At 33.4% G+C, this 18,712-nt stretch overlaps 1 protein-coding gene across 2 annotated transcripts in view; it reads left to right on the forward strand.

Annotated features, from left to right (window-relative positions):
• LOC114131451 (centaurin-gamma-1A) overlaps positions 1-18,712 on the forward strand; it is a 97,650-nt gene that overhangs the window by 72,352 nt on the left and 6,586 nt on the right. For both annotated transcript variants that reach the window (XM_027996668.2, XM_027996667.2), the window contains exon 3: positions 17,844-17,985. In XM_027996668.2, coding sequence (XP_027852469.1) covers positions 17,844-17,985 — 142 coding nt within the window. The remainder of the gene's footprint in view (positions 1-17,843; positions 17,986-18,712) is intronic.

Genomic DNA, 18,712 nt, shown 5'->3' on the forward strand with positions numbered 1-18,712 from the left:
AATAATAATAAAATAAATAACTTATTACAATTACCATAATGTGATTTATAGGTGTATGTATAGAAATACTTAGTGCACTCCCCAAGTTTTATAACAACACATTTTTCTCCTTCGTAATCACTTAAGTTTCTTAAATGTTTTACGAGTTGTGAACAGTTGTATGGACAGTATTTTAACTAATCGATTAAAATCGTGGATGTGATATTATTTCTCGATATTAAGTTTTTCTCCACAATAAGTTTTCGAAAATTAATCTATTATTTTCGGCAAACTATAATCATATTTTGGTCTAATATTACATATATAAGAAAATTTCATTTTTTTGAGAGAGAGAGAGAGAGTAGTTCGAAAACCGTTTGATATGGTATCGAATACATAGCTCGATGTATTTATAATATTTGTGTATTATATAGGTACTTAAATAAGAAGATTGACATTTTATCATCACTCTCTAACATCATTCCTGGACGCGTCGTCAAGATCATATTTATAGTAAATATGTGTAAAATACGCGTACAAGGTACAAACAAATGATAGGTAATAATATAAGTTATATACGAGTAACGACGTCGTTTCTCTTTTTTCCACTTTTGAATTCCAATCCATATAGAATTGATTTTCAAGTTTTCACTGCCATGTGTCGCCAAAATATTAAACTAGTACGGCACACGCTCAGCATTATTTATTACCTGTCATGTATTAACATGTATAATATAATTGTTGTACTGCAATAAATTATTATCATTATAAATTCCATAAATAATTAAACATGCCCATTGCATGAATATAAGTAGGCATTTTTGAGTTTCTATAAAACGGATTCGCAATTGGAAATGAAACAACTAATTCTAGCTTAGTCTTAAATTGAACGATTTATGGTTTTTTTTTATTTTAAGTTATAAGTTACTAATTAATTAGGTACTTACTAACTTAATCCCTATTCGATTATTATTATTATATACATAAATACATAACAAAGCTCAGAAAAATATTCTACTTTTCATTATGAAACAAAAAGTGTATATATTATCGTTTATCATTTAAAAACCAAATAATTAAAACAATGATAATGATAAAAACAGTATTTGTCGATTTAATTAGTGTTAACTGTTAAAGTAATCAGCCTGTACATAATCTAATTATTAATAACAGTATCGTTGATCTCGATGCAGCCAGCTGCAACAATAATTGAATGTCTCATTTTTGCTCCTATAGATGTAATCATGAAAAAACGTATTTTATATTATATAAAAGGTAATGAATAGCAGACAGGGTAAAATTTCGGTTGTATATATATATATATATTATTAATTTTTATAGTATGATTATGTGTATGTATATGTTTAACTGATATAACGTTCATGTTTCCGCGAAGATTATTTCGTCAATATTATATACATAGGGAGGTACTATTCCACTCGAAGGATTCTTTTATAAAAACGCCTATTATTATTATTTATTATTTATTATTTTTTTTTTTTTTTTTTTGAGCAAACGAAGTATGTGTGATGTGTCTCATGCCCCTTCATATTTTTTTTTTTGTAGGTTGGATAAGGCTGTGCGATTTCTAAATCTTTGATATGACAATTACTATGACTTATATCAGATTTCAGCAAGTAATTTCTATTGAAGTCCAGAAAATTAAAATAATAAATAAATGAGACCCAGTAAAAAATATTCTTTTGTCAAATTTTTATAATAAATTAATTGTACAATTTAAATAAGATATTTTGACGGTCCAATTTTTTACCTTCCGCAATTCGCTAGTTGCCAACCATTAACCTATATACTCGTAATAATAATAATATGATGAATAAATATTTTGAATTTTCGTTTCCGGCAAGCTAATCACACAATCGTGGTACCTATATGTACTTATACTGTATGTATTTTTGAATATTTATTAAACTTTTTGCATAAAATTACAGCAGCCTTTGCCGTAGATGGTCTACCCTTTAATCAAATAGTGCCTTTATTAGTGAGTATTATTTATGTGTGTCTGTGTGTGTGCGTGAGTATACATCTCAAAGGAAAATGGTCGTAGTAAAAAGTCTATTCAAACATAAACTTTGCGTAAACAATCATATATTTTTGGCGATTTAAATAAATTGACTGTCTCCATAAAACCAAGCCAGAGAATACGTTTATCTATTAAAGTACTAACACGCAAAATGTCGCCAATGGTCTAATGAAATGTACGAGTATTATAAAATGGAAACGGCGCTTGTGTTATTACGTTCGCCGTTTCTGTTGTCTAATAACAATAAAATAATACATCCCTAGTCCCGAATTAGTAGTTTTAACGTCATCTCATAAAGGTTCATTTGCTTTTAATTCCGTCCACCGTTGATTGTCTTTCGTCGCACGTATACAGAATGATACATTTAACTCACTACACTAATATTCCTAGTTGGTGTAGACGAGTTGAGTATCTAGTGAATCAACACTTGTCAACACCTACAATATACGTTGTACAAAATTTAAATATTTATCACCAAAAGTGTATTCATTCTAAATTCGATTAATGGGGGGAAGGGGGTTAGCTAAAAATTTGCTTTAAAATAAAAGATAAAAACTACTACGCGTACCTAGTTGTTATAAAAACTTAACATTCTTCCTCAAAAAAAATTAACCGATTGCAATTTGCAGTCAATCAAATAGATCACTCTGTATGTATAAGACAAACGATCACACTATTACTACTATTATCGTATTATCTATATCGTAAGCTCTTTTTATCGTATATATGTGTATAGCTTACCACCTTTTTAGTATAATAATATAAATTTGACGACAACGTAAAATATATTATAATATACTACCAGCCATTTCATCTACTGAGGGTTCATAGTCTCGTCACCGCTAGTAATCTCTCACAAATTATATTACCCCGCCGCTTTCGATTCTGAAACACGTTGTATTAAGGCCTCGGACGGATCGTGTGTTGCCGTACTGCAACTACATCACTTTAACTTTTTTGTTATGCGCACGCACGTATATACCGCTTTGGTGCATAGTCTTTCTAATATTATTACATTATGACGACCCTGACGATAACTGCGGCAAAACTACGGCGACAATGCGTGCTTTATTCTTTCAATTGTTATACATTGTACAGAGTGTATCTCAAACATTATAACTTATTTTAATATAATTTTAATGTAAAATCGATGTGTGTAAAGTTACCCTCCTCCTATTTCGTTAAAATTACCCCGGGTAAAAGATAGATTATAGAACTCAAATTATAAGAAATTGTAAATTGATTTTTGGAATCCGTAAGTTCGTTAATTCTAATCTGTTTATTTTGTCAGGTGTATTAAGATAAATAATGAGGCTAAAAAAATGGTCAAATTAAACATAATATTCTAAGCGTTTAACAACATAAACGACGCATCTTTGCTGTATTTATTTCCCATAATTTCCCTTACCTACATCTATAGTAAGCTAAATCTATACCTGTCATATTCTGTTTTCTTTGCGTTTCGCCCTAATTATATTTATTATTGGCGATGACACACCTGGTGGTGAAACATCGCAGTTTGAAGGAGATAAATCATCGTCGCGTATATTACTCAAAATTTTTCTAAAAGTATACCGACTTTAAAGGTATATTTATAAAACCTACATTTGTTTAGTATATATACTATGTAAGTTTGTATGTAGTATACAGCGTAGACCATTATATATTGCTACTGGCCGTTCTATATTTTAAAACAACCTTTACTAACAAATTTCTATTTTATTTTGTTTTAATTTCCAGAAAAAAATATTTTTTTTTTAAGAACTGTGATGTATTAATGTGAGATATTAAATAAAAATACATTTTTTATAAATTATCATTTCGATTTAAAATAAACGGAGCATATTGCAGTGAGCCAATAATCTTACTATGATTAAAAGAAATTTCTACTAGTTATAGGTATTATAATATATAATATTATAATATATTTCTTCAATATTTAATATGTACAAGTACCTATATCGAAAAAAGATTAAGTAAATAAATAAGTATAGCTATTTAAATAGAGCATTCCGTACACAAATATGTATATTTTCGTTTGTGGGGAGAAGATGGAAAGCGTGAGAAAATATAGAAATAACGCTCGCAAATCAATTAAAATGCAGCGCCGCGCACCTTGTGCCAGTCATATATTATTATTATGTACAATATAATTATTCCAAATACGTAGTTTTTTCCTTTAAGAAGGGGGGGGGTTTAATTTTGGATGAGAAATAATAATAATAATCGATCGATTGTAATCGATGAGTTCACGGATTTCGCGCGGTCGAGCGTTTAATACGCACAAGAGTGCTTTTTGTGAAAAAAATAAACTTAACGTACATTTCACAAATTATAATATTATATATGATTCCGTGAGAACAACGCGTTCCAGATTACCAACGCCTTTGTAATTCTGTACAATTTATTCGATTATTAGATATATGTGTACCTACAATATTATATAATATGTGTATCCAGTTGGTGGTTTGAATTATTATTATTATGATTATATTACACGCTATATATAGGTATATCCACTTGAAATTTTTCAGGATTTACGATCCGATTACAAAGATGGGGGGAACCTATAGGTGACCCTGTCTATATACTTGCAGTATACTCTATACCTATATACATGCACATCCGGTCCGTTAGTTCCGGGGCTATCTAATCGTTGACGACCGTTTTTATTCTTATTATTATTTTTTTTTTTTTTGGATGCAAGACGATGAGCCTTTTGTGCGTTTCACACTCGACCGGACCTTTTGTCGTCGGTGAAATTATTTTTTCTTTCCTACAACGTTCAGAGGACGTCGCCTCCTCGTAAACACCTCGTACTGTATACACACGCGCGCACACCTATAAAGCATACACAAAACAGTAATGCGCTGTGTAATATTATATCACATTCATTTTCGCACCTATAATATACGCTTAATCCGACGTTTATATTAAGTTCTTAATCCTCCTGCACACACACGTCGACAGAACCCGCTACACAAAAGATGTCGAAATCGTTTTCTAGACAATGGTTTTATCATAATTTTTTTTATGGCCATGAAGTGTGGGTAGTGCGCGTGTGTGTAAATATAGGTGATGTGTTGTGTTTCTATATTTGGTGTCCACCCTTGCGTCGTATAGTATGTCGCTACGGCCGATGAGCGCGTGTTGTAATATTATATTGGCATTTTAACGTCCGATTTATATGCAGTATCGCATATAAATGTTATTTAAAAATAATAATAATAGAAGCGTATCAGTGTGGCACGGATTCAGAGTGAAGAGCTATTCGTCTTCATTACAAAAATATTTTTTTTTTGTAAATATCACGAATTATTCAATTTTTAAATCATTATAATTTATATGCAAATGATCAATGCGTTTCGTGCTGTCTTTAACCGTTATTTCATTAAAATTACTTAATTTTTTTTGTAAACAATACCTATATTCATAGAAACACAAACTTTATAGATATATTTTAATTTTTACATCCTGGTTGTTGGGGAATTATACTCGTATAGGTAAGTTGGCTTATACTTTTGTGCGTATACTGTATATAAATAAATTCTCCCGCTAAACTTTTTCACGGAATTCCGTTTTTTAATAATATTTGGTACCTATATATACTGCACAATTGTAAGCCTTATTTACAAAACCATACTCTGGAATAATAACTGTAGAATAAAACTTAAAGTTAATGTATATTTGTGTGCTTATATAAGCGTTTTTTCTATGTATATATTTATTGCGTAGGTATTCATTTTGGGAATAATAAAATGCGTCAGTAATCATAATGATATTATAACTCGGTAATTTGATTTTTTTTTACTAGAATTTTAAAATTAAGTCGAGATAAATAATGGATATTTTTTGAAAATCATCGATTGCTTATTAGGAATTATGTAAAAAAAAACAAATTATTGTTCAATTTTTAAATAATTAAATATCAATATATTTAAATTTATACAACGGCTTTGGAACTCTCTGCATAATTGATCCTGTGCGGAAACCTTTTAACACATTAATATATGAATTGATATTATCATGATTTTCTATAAAAGTCTTCTATATTGTTATAACATTATGGTAATTTAAACCGTTCATCAATCATATAAAAGCGTATATATGCTATTATAATTTATAAGTATTCAGTTTTGCGATGATGAAAGGAAAAGTATTGTGTAATTTACTAACCTACCCAAAATAACGAGTCAAAAACCTAATTGTGGAAAACGCCGAATAATTTTAGTCATTGATACATAGAAGGCCAGGCGTAAACGGCGTCACGGATCAATAACGCATCAATTGGGTTACGCTAAACAGTCTATATTCGCGTTTATAATATTACCCTCAAAACCTGCAGTGGTGACTATCCCATGGTCAAATACATCAATATTTTATGAATAGTTACAATAATAAACTTATCTATTTTGTTTTGTTAAGTTAAGAAGACGTATATTGTCTTAAGTTATAAACAGTAATAAAAGTATAGTTATATATTAAGTTTTAAAAGAAATGTGTCAGCCTCCAAAATTATATAATATACCTATGTTATGTATGTCCCTCTTAGACCCCACATTTCGCTAAACATAATATATAGGTGGGTACAGTTTTTTTTAATCTTCCCCTATTTCAGTATTAAAATATATAGATCTCACCACACGTGTCGGTATATTAGTCAAAAGCAATGTCACATTATTTATGTAGGTTACGCGAATGTTGGATGTCAACAACGATAATGGTGCTTCGCGAAACGATATTCGGAAACCATTATTGTCCGATATTCGTTGAACTTGTCGTTTTAATCACTGTAAGTCGTGTAACATATTACATGTATTATATTCAGACCAACTGACTATAACACCAAAAATCCACTTGAGAGGTTTTCTTACTTCACGCCAACACACGTTCACTCTCTATCGCGATGCTATATATATTATATGTCTTTGAGACGCTCCAGCATATAAATAACGTTCTAAAAAGTTTCTTCGCAAATCTCACCCTATACACATCGTTTCCCGAAATCCTTTTGGAATTTTCCGGAAAAGCTCCCCGTTTCGTTATGCGCCATCGATTGTATATATATACTCGTACTATATAGGTACGTATACACTTACCCGCGTGTACACATAAACTGCACGTTTTCCGAATAATAGTTAATAAAGAACATGGTATAATAATATAGTATATTTACACATATAGTGTGCGGTCTATACATATACAGTGGTGCCCTACATTTAAAAAATGATTAAACGTGGAGCACGCGCACGCCCCAATTTTATCATCATGTATTTGAATCCCAAATATATTGGAATTTTTAAGTTACCACTTTATTGTGCTTGATTTCCTAAGGATTATAATAATGAATAGGTAAGCATATGCTTGATAAATTAGCCTATTATATTGTAAAACACTCATCAATTACTCGTTTACAATATACAACATTAAGTAATTATAAGCTTTGAAGTATAAACATTGTTGCCGTTGACCTGTCGTTTGATTAATCTGTATATTACCATTGATTTTAGATAAATAATTATATTAATTAAAATTATAATCTATGATCAATGATATTACTATTAAACATTGTATTAATCATCAAAAATATATATAATATGTACTAAAAATCATAAAAACACAAAATATGCCCTTAAAACTAAAAAAAAACTTTACAAATATGTGCACTAAAAACTTTGATATTTCATTCGTAATTGCAAAATTAAATTATTGTTTATTTTCGATAAATCTAGTTTGCGGAAAACGACGCATAACAGCTCCAATTATGACATCATTTAATATTATTTACGTATTATACAACAAATAAATTAACTCCATTGCTGTGAATGCCGTTTTGTCTCTATAATCGTTTAATACTCATATATGGGACGATTAATCAAACATACTCACCCCCATATTTTCATTTAGTAATGGTTGTATTCAAAATCTGGTTTTTAATTTTATTTGAGAATCATATTTATGTATTTTTTGTTAAACCATTTTTATCAACTATTTATTATTCTTAGTGTATATTATATTCTAAAAATTCTAAAACTTAATTCAATACATCATATTATTAACTTAAATAGGTACATCAACATTTTCAAAAAAATCATTTGTTATACAGTTAGGTAGAGAAAAAAGAATGATTTTCTTGAAACAAAACGAAGTAGGTATACCACAAGGTACTTTGTAAAAGGTATAAAAAAATATATAAAATTGTTTAAAAAAGGGTTAAGTATACAGTATACCTAAAGATACCTAAAATCAGAAATTAAATACATTTTCATTAAAGGAAAAATGTGGATGAGCATGTTTGATTAATCACTCTGTATATGTATATATATATATATATATCATTGTATAGCGATTTGCGCTATGATTGCATGTCGTGCGCCATTTGAATTTATCGCCTGCACTCGTACGTATTTGTGGCATGTATAATAAAATATTTATCATACCAATAAGTATGGCAATCATAATAATCGTCAAGTCGCGGTTTGTCGACACAGCTGTCAACAATTATAATTTGTTCAACTATAGGTACCTACATTATAACTTTATATATTGTACATGTATAATATATATATAGGGTGTATCTGAAGGATATGAAAATTTATTGATCGAATCGTTATTTTTAAATTGTCATCGAAAATTGTTCAATCATATTTCACACTGCATACCTAATGCATATATTATGCAGTATATGCACGTGTGTCATTTTAAAATTCACGTATAAAACACGCGTGTTAAATGGTTGTCTTATAGATTACCTGTCATATTTAGTGCATTTATGTGTGCTATAAATTTTGTATGGTTTAATAAGTAACGCTTGTGTGTAGTGTGTAATCATTATTATATACATATAATTGAAGCGATAATGTTTTCGCACTGTTTTTTTTTATTATTATTTATTTAAAATTTAAATCATACTTTGTTGCAAGTACTTTTTGATGAATGTTTGGTAAATATTAGTTTTTTATTTTACTCTGAAATATAATTTCAAACTTCAAAAGTTCTAAAGTAAACGATGCTATAGATAGAAGAGAGGGTGCAGTGAGTCAATTTTTCTGTGATTCTTTTAACGTGTCTATACATTATTCCGCGTACTATAATATATTATATTATATTTTAACAAAACTTTTTCAGCAGACACATCCTTAGACCTAATATACCTATAAGTTTCCTTAGACCTTATATTATGTATGTAATACGTTTATATTTGCTCCTGTACTATTTTGTATTCAACATTATCTCCATCACTTTGATAATTACATAGAACACGACACTCCAGTGTCCAAAATCCGCTGGTGGTTTATGAAAACTGATAACAATTAACTGATGCATAATAACTGATTTTGGACATGCATATTTATGTACTATGACATGTTTATGATTTAGATTTTAGATGATGTTGGACACAATCCGGTATTCGAACGTATCCATACCAATCATAGCGCATATGGTTTACATAGTCACATAATGTATCATTTTTGATAATAATTGAATACTTTATTGTATAACTATTATTCTTCATGACGTATTGTAGAATAGGAATGTTTATCCTTTTCACAAATTCCATCAATCAGGCTATTATTGTATAATTATCATATTATAATTGGTCATTTGTTTAGATAATAGATAGTTTAATGAAATACACTTAAAACTAATTATTATTGTTTCACAGAGCAATAAATCAATTCAAATACAAATTGAAAACCATGTGTTTTCAAAAAAATGCTACATAAAAACGAGCCAAAAAGATAAATGGTCTAAACTTTATGCTACGCTGTTTATATTATACCTACGTATATAATGCGTACTATGTTCTGATAGCTATGTATGAATAAATAAAACTCCCCTTTACTGTCAAATATTTTGTACATATAATATATAATATTATTATAGTTGCCTAAAAATATAATAACCGACACGTTTGTTCGGACCAGACAACGGCAGTGTTGCCAGACGGTGGAGACACTGATTCCCCCCCCCCCGCTCCCGCGTGTTGTGGTCGTTTTACTTGTCGCAGCCATGACCGACCTGCGTTGTTAATTGTTATAATACGAAAATAACGTTTTTGGTTTTATCCGTGCGAAGTCGTGTCCTTTGGTGTCCGTCGTCGTGTGTCCTTTGGCATCGGTCGCCATGCCGTGTCTTGTGGTGTCGGTCGCCACCGGTGTAAATGTTTGAGTCGTTTTTCCCTTCGAGGATTGCTGTCTTCCTAACGTACGCGTGGTTAACGTTGTCGTGTGTCGTTGTGTCTCCGCCATTTGCGCCCGTTGCGCACACGCACGTTTTACTTGTGTTCGTCACCTCCCGCCGCCTTGTTGTTATGTCCCAGGCGCGGATAGATTTGGCGTCGTTGGGAATCTATCGTGGTTCAGCTTAGTGCGTAAGTTTTTTATCGGTTCGGTTCATTCAAATTCGAAGCCACCGTGTACACCTTCCTAGTATCCACGTGTGTAGGGATACGTCGTACTAATCGTTCACCTGTCGGTACGTCGCACAGTGCAAATACACCTGCCCGGACGGAAACAAGTCCCCCAGGCAACTTCACCCAGGTCAGACTTATCATATCCATTCGGTTATTATCTGTTATCAACGAATGTACGCCATTGTTTATTTTTTTATTGTTTATTATCTATTTCATGATATTGTTTAATTATTTGTAATTTGTGTAGGACTAACATAGTATTAAGTTATTCTCATGTATGTTGATGAATTAGTTCTATATGTACAATAAATTTATACAGTCCACTGTTCCGAATATTCTACCCTCTCTTATTATTTTTATATATTTATATTAGTAATAATCAATCAGGCTTTTGCCTCCTTTACCAGTGTACTAGTCGAGATACAACCGTGTTCATTTGAATCGGCTATCTTGATTAAACATTTTGGTCCTTCGAGCCGGATAATTTTATGTAATTTTTAATTAATTAATTTCTCCGTCTTGTCTTGCTTGCTCTTTTATTCCTTAAAAATCGGTTAATATGGGAAGGCCTAAGCGTCAAGACTCGGACAATGTTGAAAATAAACGGTCGTTAATTCGTGCTCGTGCATCGCGGGATGCATCGTTACGGTCAATTAAGAAAATAAATACTATAGGCGAGGAAGCTAAAATAAATGTCGAACTTCGCGCATTGTTTGAAGCTCATTACTTGTCATTGAAACGGTTCACTGATCAATTTGAGTTAGCACAACAAGCAGTATTAAATGCTCTTGTTGATTCGGATAATGTAGGCGAGTTTGAAACGGTTGATTCTGAAGTCACTGACGCTATGGAAGAGATATGTGCAAATATTCAACTCATTGCTACTGGCTTCCATAACGCTTCGGTTAATGTTGTTGCTACTAATAATGTTTCTACTGGTGCAAGACAAATAGCTCAGCCTGTTGTGCTCCCAAAAATTGAATTACCAAAATTTGATGGTAATGTACTTGATTGGGTATCATTTCGGGACATGTTTCAATCACTAGTTCATGACAACCCTGATATTTCCAACATTCAACGTTATCATTTTTTAATTCTAAGCTTGTCCGGTCCAGCACTAGCGGTAGTGAAAGCCATTCCGTTGACGGCTGATAATTATGTCATAGCTTGGGACGCATTAAAACAATCATTTGAGAATCAACGGTTAATAGCTTCTGCACATATTGATAAACTATTTTCATTTGTGCCTTTGAAGAAAGAATCATTGTCGTCACTATCTTCATTTGTTCACGTATTTACCGAAAATGTCTCGGCTATTAAAGCACTTGGTGTTCAAGATTTGGCTGGTTTTATCTTGTTTCACATCGGGGCCCGGGTAATTGATACAGAGACCAGGAGACTTTTTGAAGCTAGCATCGAACAAAATGAAGTACCTAGTTTAGATATGCTATTAAAATTTGTAGAAAAGAGATGCAAAATCTTAGAAAATATTGGAACCTCGGTTGGAACTAACGAAAAACAGGATAACACCTTTAAAGGTAATAGTAAGAAGACACAAGGTGGGCTTCCTGGCAAAACTTCATTGACAATTTCAACTTCATCTACTGCATCAAATTGTCCATTCTGTCAACATGAACATCAAATTCATCGTTGTTTCTCATTTAAGCGCAAACCAGTTACGGCGCGGCGTAAGTTTGTGAGTGACAACAGTTTATGTTTTATATGCTTAAAACTTGGGCATAATGCTAGCTCTTGTACTGCCGTTTTTACATGCAAGAAATGTGAAGGTCGTCATAACACACTGTTACATCTGGAAAGTTTTGGTGTAACGAATAACAGTGAGGTGACGCAGAAGGAAAATACAATTGTTCAGGCCACTACGTCCGAACCAGTTGAAAATAATACTGTATTCGCAGGTACTATATCAACACAAACAACTGTAGTATTAGGGACTGCCGTTATTCGGGTACAAGATAACACAGGTGCTATGCATCAGATCAGAATTTTATTAGATAGTGGGTCACAAGTTTCAGCTATCACAGCGGATTGTGCCAACAGACTCGGTCTCAAATGTAGCAAAAGTCACGTAAAAGTGGTTGGCCTTTCTCAACAACCAGTCTCCAAGGTTAAAGGAGTTACTCAGTGTGATTTTTTCCCTCTTCAGTCAGAGCAACCATGTTTTAAGGCAGACAATGTTATCATATTATCCCAAATCACTGGATTAATACCAACATGTTCACTTCCTGTCACCGTTCGCACACGCTATCAACACCTAGTACTAGCCGATCCAGAATTTGATCGTCCCGGTACCGTTGACATGCTGATAGGTGGTGATTTATATCCGATGATTTTGCAACCTAGAACTGACATTATTCATACACCTGGACTACCTTCAGCAATGCACACAAACCTTGGTTGGATAATTGTTGGTTCATTGAAGGATTCTACTCCATTATCTCTCACGTCATTAACGATTAGTACGGTACCAGTTATGAATGAGACTTTGCAACAATTTTGCAGGATTGAAGAGCCGATAGTTCAAACACAATCAACAACAGAAGACGAACGATGCGAAGAGTGGTTGTGCAAAACAGTGTCACGGGACACATCAGGCAGGTTTTGTGTTGCTCTCCCTTTTCGATCTACAATTAACGTACAATGTAATTCAAAGCAAGACTTGATTACGCCGAGTGGTCTTGGTTCCTCGCGTACCATGGCATTAAACCGGTTGCTTAATATTGAACGCCGCTTAGCTAAAGACCCTGAACTATATTCCGCGTATCGTTGTTTCATGAATGAATATCTTTTATTAGGTCACATACGCGCAGCTGATAAACCAGAAAAATATTTTATCCCGCATCACGCAGTAGTCAAACGGAAAAACGGTAAGATGAAAATTCGGGTAGTATTTGATGCGTCGGCTAAGTCGTCATCTGGGTTTGTATTGAACGACTGCTTGGCAACCGGGTCAAAATTACAAAGTAATATTACGGATATACTACTTCAAAGTCGTTTTTACAAATATTTATTCATTGCCGACATTGAAAATATATACGGGCAGATCCGAGTCAATGATGCAGACTGTGCGTATCAACATTTACTTTGGAGAAATTCGCCCAATGAGGAAGTCAAAGAATACGAACTATGTACAAGAACGTATGGTGTCAATGCAGCTCCATATTTGGCAATCAGATGTTTACGCCAATTAGATTCAGATTGCGGAAATGAATTTCCTCTGGCAAAAAATCTGTTAGTTACATCTACATATGTTGACGATATTGTGGCAGGAGCTGATACAGAAAGGGTTGTGCTAGAACTTCAACGTCAATTAATATCCTTATTACGTAAAGGAGGGTTCAATCTAAGGAAATGGGCCAGCAATTGTGACGCAATATAAAAGGTATACCTGCTGAAGATCGCGCAATGGACCCATCTTTTGAACTTAAAGATGACCAATCAGTGAAAGTACTGGGTTTGCATTGGAGTACTAATTCGGATATCTTAGGGTATCATATTAATATCAACCAAGTCAACCCAATTAAGTGCTCAATACTTTCAGCAATTGCTCGTCTATATGATCCAGTTGGCACGTTGGGACCCGTGATATTTTGGGCCAAGCGCGTTCTGCAAGAGCTATGCATAGAAAAGTTAGATTGGGATGAGCCGCCTCCGCCTGATATCATCAATAAATGGCAAGATTTTACAACGGAGTTACCTGCATTATCGTCATTGTCGCTTTGTCGATTCATTAACGTACTCTCATCAAAAACCATACGATTATTGGGTTTTGCGGATGTCTCTAAAAAGGGAATCATCCGCGTCGTTGGAAGATTGAAGCGTGCATTCTTGGATGAAGATGCAAAACATCCAATCCTTCTGCCTCAAAAGGTTCGTCTGACGGAGCTTATCAACACACCATCACGACCACCCATGTCCTGGCAGATAGGTCGAATCGTTCAAGTCCATCCAGGTGCGGATGACATTGTGCGTGTGGCAACTGTCAAAACACATGAGGGAACTTTGACCCGTCCTGTGGTCAAGTTAGTGAAACTTCCGATTGATCCAAGACCCTAAAAGGCATCCATTACCGATATCCTTATCTTCTTTTTTTATTTTTCCTTGTTATTATATTATTATGCATTGTAATTATTATTATTATTATTATTATTTTTTTTTTTTTTTTTTATTAGTATTCAATTTATGTTTTTTCGATAACCTAACCAGCAGTACAAGAAAGTTTGAAAGCTCATCGCTTTCAAAGGGGGAGGATGTTCGGACCAGACAACGGCAGTGTTGCCAGACGGTGGAGACACTGATTCCCCCCCCCCCGCTCCCGCGTGTTGTGGTCGTTTTACTTGTCGCAGCCATGACCGACCTGCGTTGTTAATTGTTATAATACGAAAATAACGTTTTTGGTTTTATCCGTGCGAAGTCGTGTCCTTTGGTGTCCGTCGTCGTGTGTCCTTTGGCATCGGTCGCCATGCCGTGTCTTGTGGTGTCGGTCGCCACCGGGTGTAAATGTTTGAGTCGTTTTTCCCTTCGAGGATTGCTGTCTTCCTAACGTACGCGTGGTTAACGTTGTCGTGTGTCGTTGTGTCTCCGCCATTTGCGCCCGTTGCGCACACGCACGTTTTACTTGTGTTCGTCACCTCCCGCCGCCTTGTTGTTATGTCCCAGGCGCGGATAGATTTGGCGTCGTTGGGAATCTATCGTGGTTCAGCTTAGTGCGTAAGTTTTTTATCGGTTCGGTTCATTCAAATTCGAAGCCACCGTGTACACCTTCCTAGTATCCACGTGTGTAGGGATACGTCGTACTAATCGTTCACCTGTCGGTACGTCGCACAGTGCAAATACACCTGCCCGGACGGAAACAAGTCCCCCAGGCAACTTCACCCAGGTCAGACTTATCATATCCATTCGGTTATTATCTGTTATCAACGAATGTACGCCATTGTTTATTTTTTTATTGTTTATTATCTATTTCATGATATTGTTTAATTATTTGTAATTTGTGTAGGACTAACATAGTATTAAGTTATTCTCATGTATGTTGATGAATTAGTTCTATATGTACAATAAATTTATACAGTCCACTGTTCCGAATATTCTACCCTCTCTTATTATTTTTATATATTTATATTAGTAATAATCAATCAGGCTTTTGCCTCCTTTACCAGTGTACTAGTCGAGATACAACCGTGTTCATTTGAATCGGCTATCTTGATTAAACAACGTTCGTTGTTTAGGTACGTCTTATTGTTCGTTCACAATCAATACTGAAATTGAAATGATTTTTATCATATTTTCAAAATATGCGTATAATACCTACATATAGCAATAATAATATATTTTTCATTTGATTGATACATCTCCTCCCCCTGCACGGTTGCATACGGCTGCAGTAGGCGTTTAATTTTACACACGAGTTGTACGATAATACCTATTTTATATCACGTTGGTATTAAAACCGCATAAACGAGAGGCGGTAATATTCCTTTCTGCGGTAGGATAATACCCGATTTTATGCCGAATTCGTACTGTACAATTGTACATACATATTTATATATTATTAGTTTTCACGACACTATTTTCTAAACGCTTATATGAACAATAAATATACGTGCATTGTTAAAACTATGTATTTGCCTAACACGATTTTACCGAACAAATCGTATTCCTTTCGCGTGTAAATTGGACAGTTTAACAGTTATATTTACGGTGGCCCTATATATTTTACAATATCCATTTGAAATTATTACTCTATGGTTCGAGCGATACGACATATTGTATTTGTACTTATAAGTTATTATTTTATTTATATAACATATAATACATCCATAATATTCGATAAACCTCGCAAATCTCAATTTTTTTATACGCCAATTTATTTAATATAAATAAGAACCGATTATTTTAAAATAGGTTGGTACCTATATAGACACTTAGACGCAATGCGCATTTTGAACGTTTTAAACTGAATTGTTGGTTTATATATATACGTTTATAATATATATTATATAAATTGTTTTATTGTTACTATCGATTACCTACACATTTAAAGTTTAGATCGACTTCTACTTATTTTTTAACAAACCGCTTTACATTTTTAGTATATTCCTTGAAGGTGGCGTGTTACATTTCCCACCTGTTTTTAAAATATATATGGTTTTATGCTTACAACCAGTTAGGTTTCTACAGCTGCTGTAAAGGAGAGGTAGGGGTGGCAGTGTACAGCCTTACCTTCGATGCATTCTACTGTTTATTTTTTCTAAAACATTGTATTCCCTACACAATAAATACCATTAAGTCTATATCAATATCAACTAAATGTATTTACTTACGTCGTTTGTTCTCCATCATCTGATATGGTGTATGAAATCTGTTTACAATACCCCTATACATATATAATATACATGTATATATACTTAGCTTATCTACCGTTTATCGTTTCAAATTGAAGTATAGGTCATAAACGTATTAAAATGTGATAATTAAATATCCGACATATTTAATCTTCATAGATGATATTATATATTATATTATATACATATTCAAAAAAATTAAAATGTAAAATGTAATAACAAACGCTCTTTATAATAATTTCACACACGAGCGAATGTATAAAAATAATCAGATTTAAAAAATAATTTATCTTATTTTAATCTGATATGTACCTACCTATCTACCTACCGCCTAAACGTATCTGTATACTATTTTGGTATGTTTTCTCTGCATCTGAAACGAATATGCAATAATTGTTATAAATCAAACCCCAAAGCAACTTAAATGGTATACGTGTGTATTATAATATACTTATATATTTTAATAATACATATTATATCAGAATCAAATCGTTGATGATTTTTAGCAATAAGCCCCCTTTCCACAAAATTTTCGACTAATTTCCAAGTATTGCTTATGTATCCATCCCCCCAATGGAGCTTCCCGTTGTCCTTGAAAACGAACTCGCGGTGACGGCCGTTGCACGCTCGTCTCGCGATGTGTCATCGTCAACCCCAAACGACCTCCTATAACAACAACCCTCCTACGCGTCATATCGACCGCTTTCGACGATTCGGCGCGTCCTGCAATCGGTACGACCGAGCCGAAACCCACGACCGCGGCCGATGAGGGCGCACGTTTCGCCGACCGCGTACTATCACAGCTAGTATTCGTTTTCTGTGTTCGAAACGGCACGGTGTCCGTTATTCGCAAAGTTATCCTATAATATTATTTTATATTTTTCTATTTCACTGCACATGATATACTTATACACATATCACTAATAACACCACTATTTAACTACCTCTTAGATAATATATATGCTATTATAACTTCCTCGCAAAACCGAATTGTATTATTTTTTTATGAGGTGGAATAATATTAACAAGACCATTCATTTTACAGTTCACTGCCTGGGTAGACGCTGTTATATTTGTGTTCAGCCTAGAGAACGAAGCGAGTTTCAACGCTGTGTACGGATACTACACGAAAATGGCACACTACCGAAACTCGGCCGAAATACCACTTATCTTGGTCGGCACACAGGGTGAGTTTTCTATCTGTATAAATTGATATGATAATATAAAATATACATATATCTATATTATTTTGTTTTGTATTTTATCTTGTACACGAGGCGTCATATCGTATGTAATTGTGGTTTTGTGACTCGATTTCGAGTGCCGCTGTAGTGAACAAGAATAGTGATTTTCGAGAGGATATGAACGTCGCATCGTCAGCTTTTTTTCAATTTACGCAGAGGGGCGAGTACATGCTATAAGAGTGTATTGGATAAAAAAATGTACACTACTGCGATTTCTTTATTCTTTAAAAAGTCCTCCGAAAATGTACGACAAGTACGCGTATTTATAATAAACATGAATAATTCAGGAACTTTGTAGCGACATGCGCACGTATACTACTGTGTGTACAAATCGTCTCCGGTTTTTGACTTGCTTGGAAAAATCGATACTTATACGATCACTATATCTTCTAGAAGTTTTATATATATGCGTATCTATAGTTTAACTACACAACGTTTTGCAATTGTTTTTGTGAGCGTGAGAAATCAATAAAGTCTAATAACGAGCGTCTGTAATCAACAGTATATATAGGTATATATAATATATATTACTCATTCTTTAGTATAGTTAAATTTAATGCAGAATAGTGTATATATATACCCATACACATTTCTGGATTTTATATTGGGGTGCATAATGATGCTGAGCTGATCATAATACTTGAATTTCTCGGTTTTCCGTATCTCATTA

The sequence above is a fragment of the Aphis gossypii genome, chromosome 3, assembly GCF_020184175.1.
Source record: "Aphis gossypii isolate Hap1 chromosome 3, ASM2018417v2, whole genome shotgun sequence".
NCBI classification, from domain to species: Eukaryota; Metazoa; Arthropoda; class Insecta; order Hemiptera; family Aphididae; genus Aphis; species Aphis gossypii.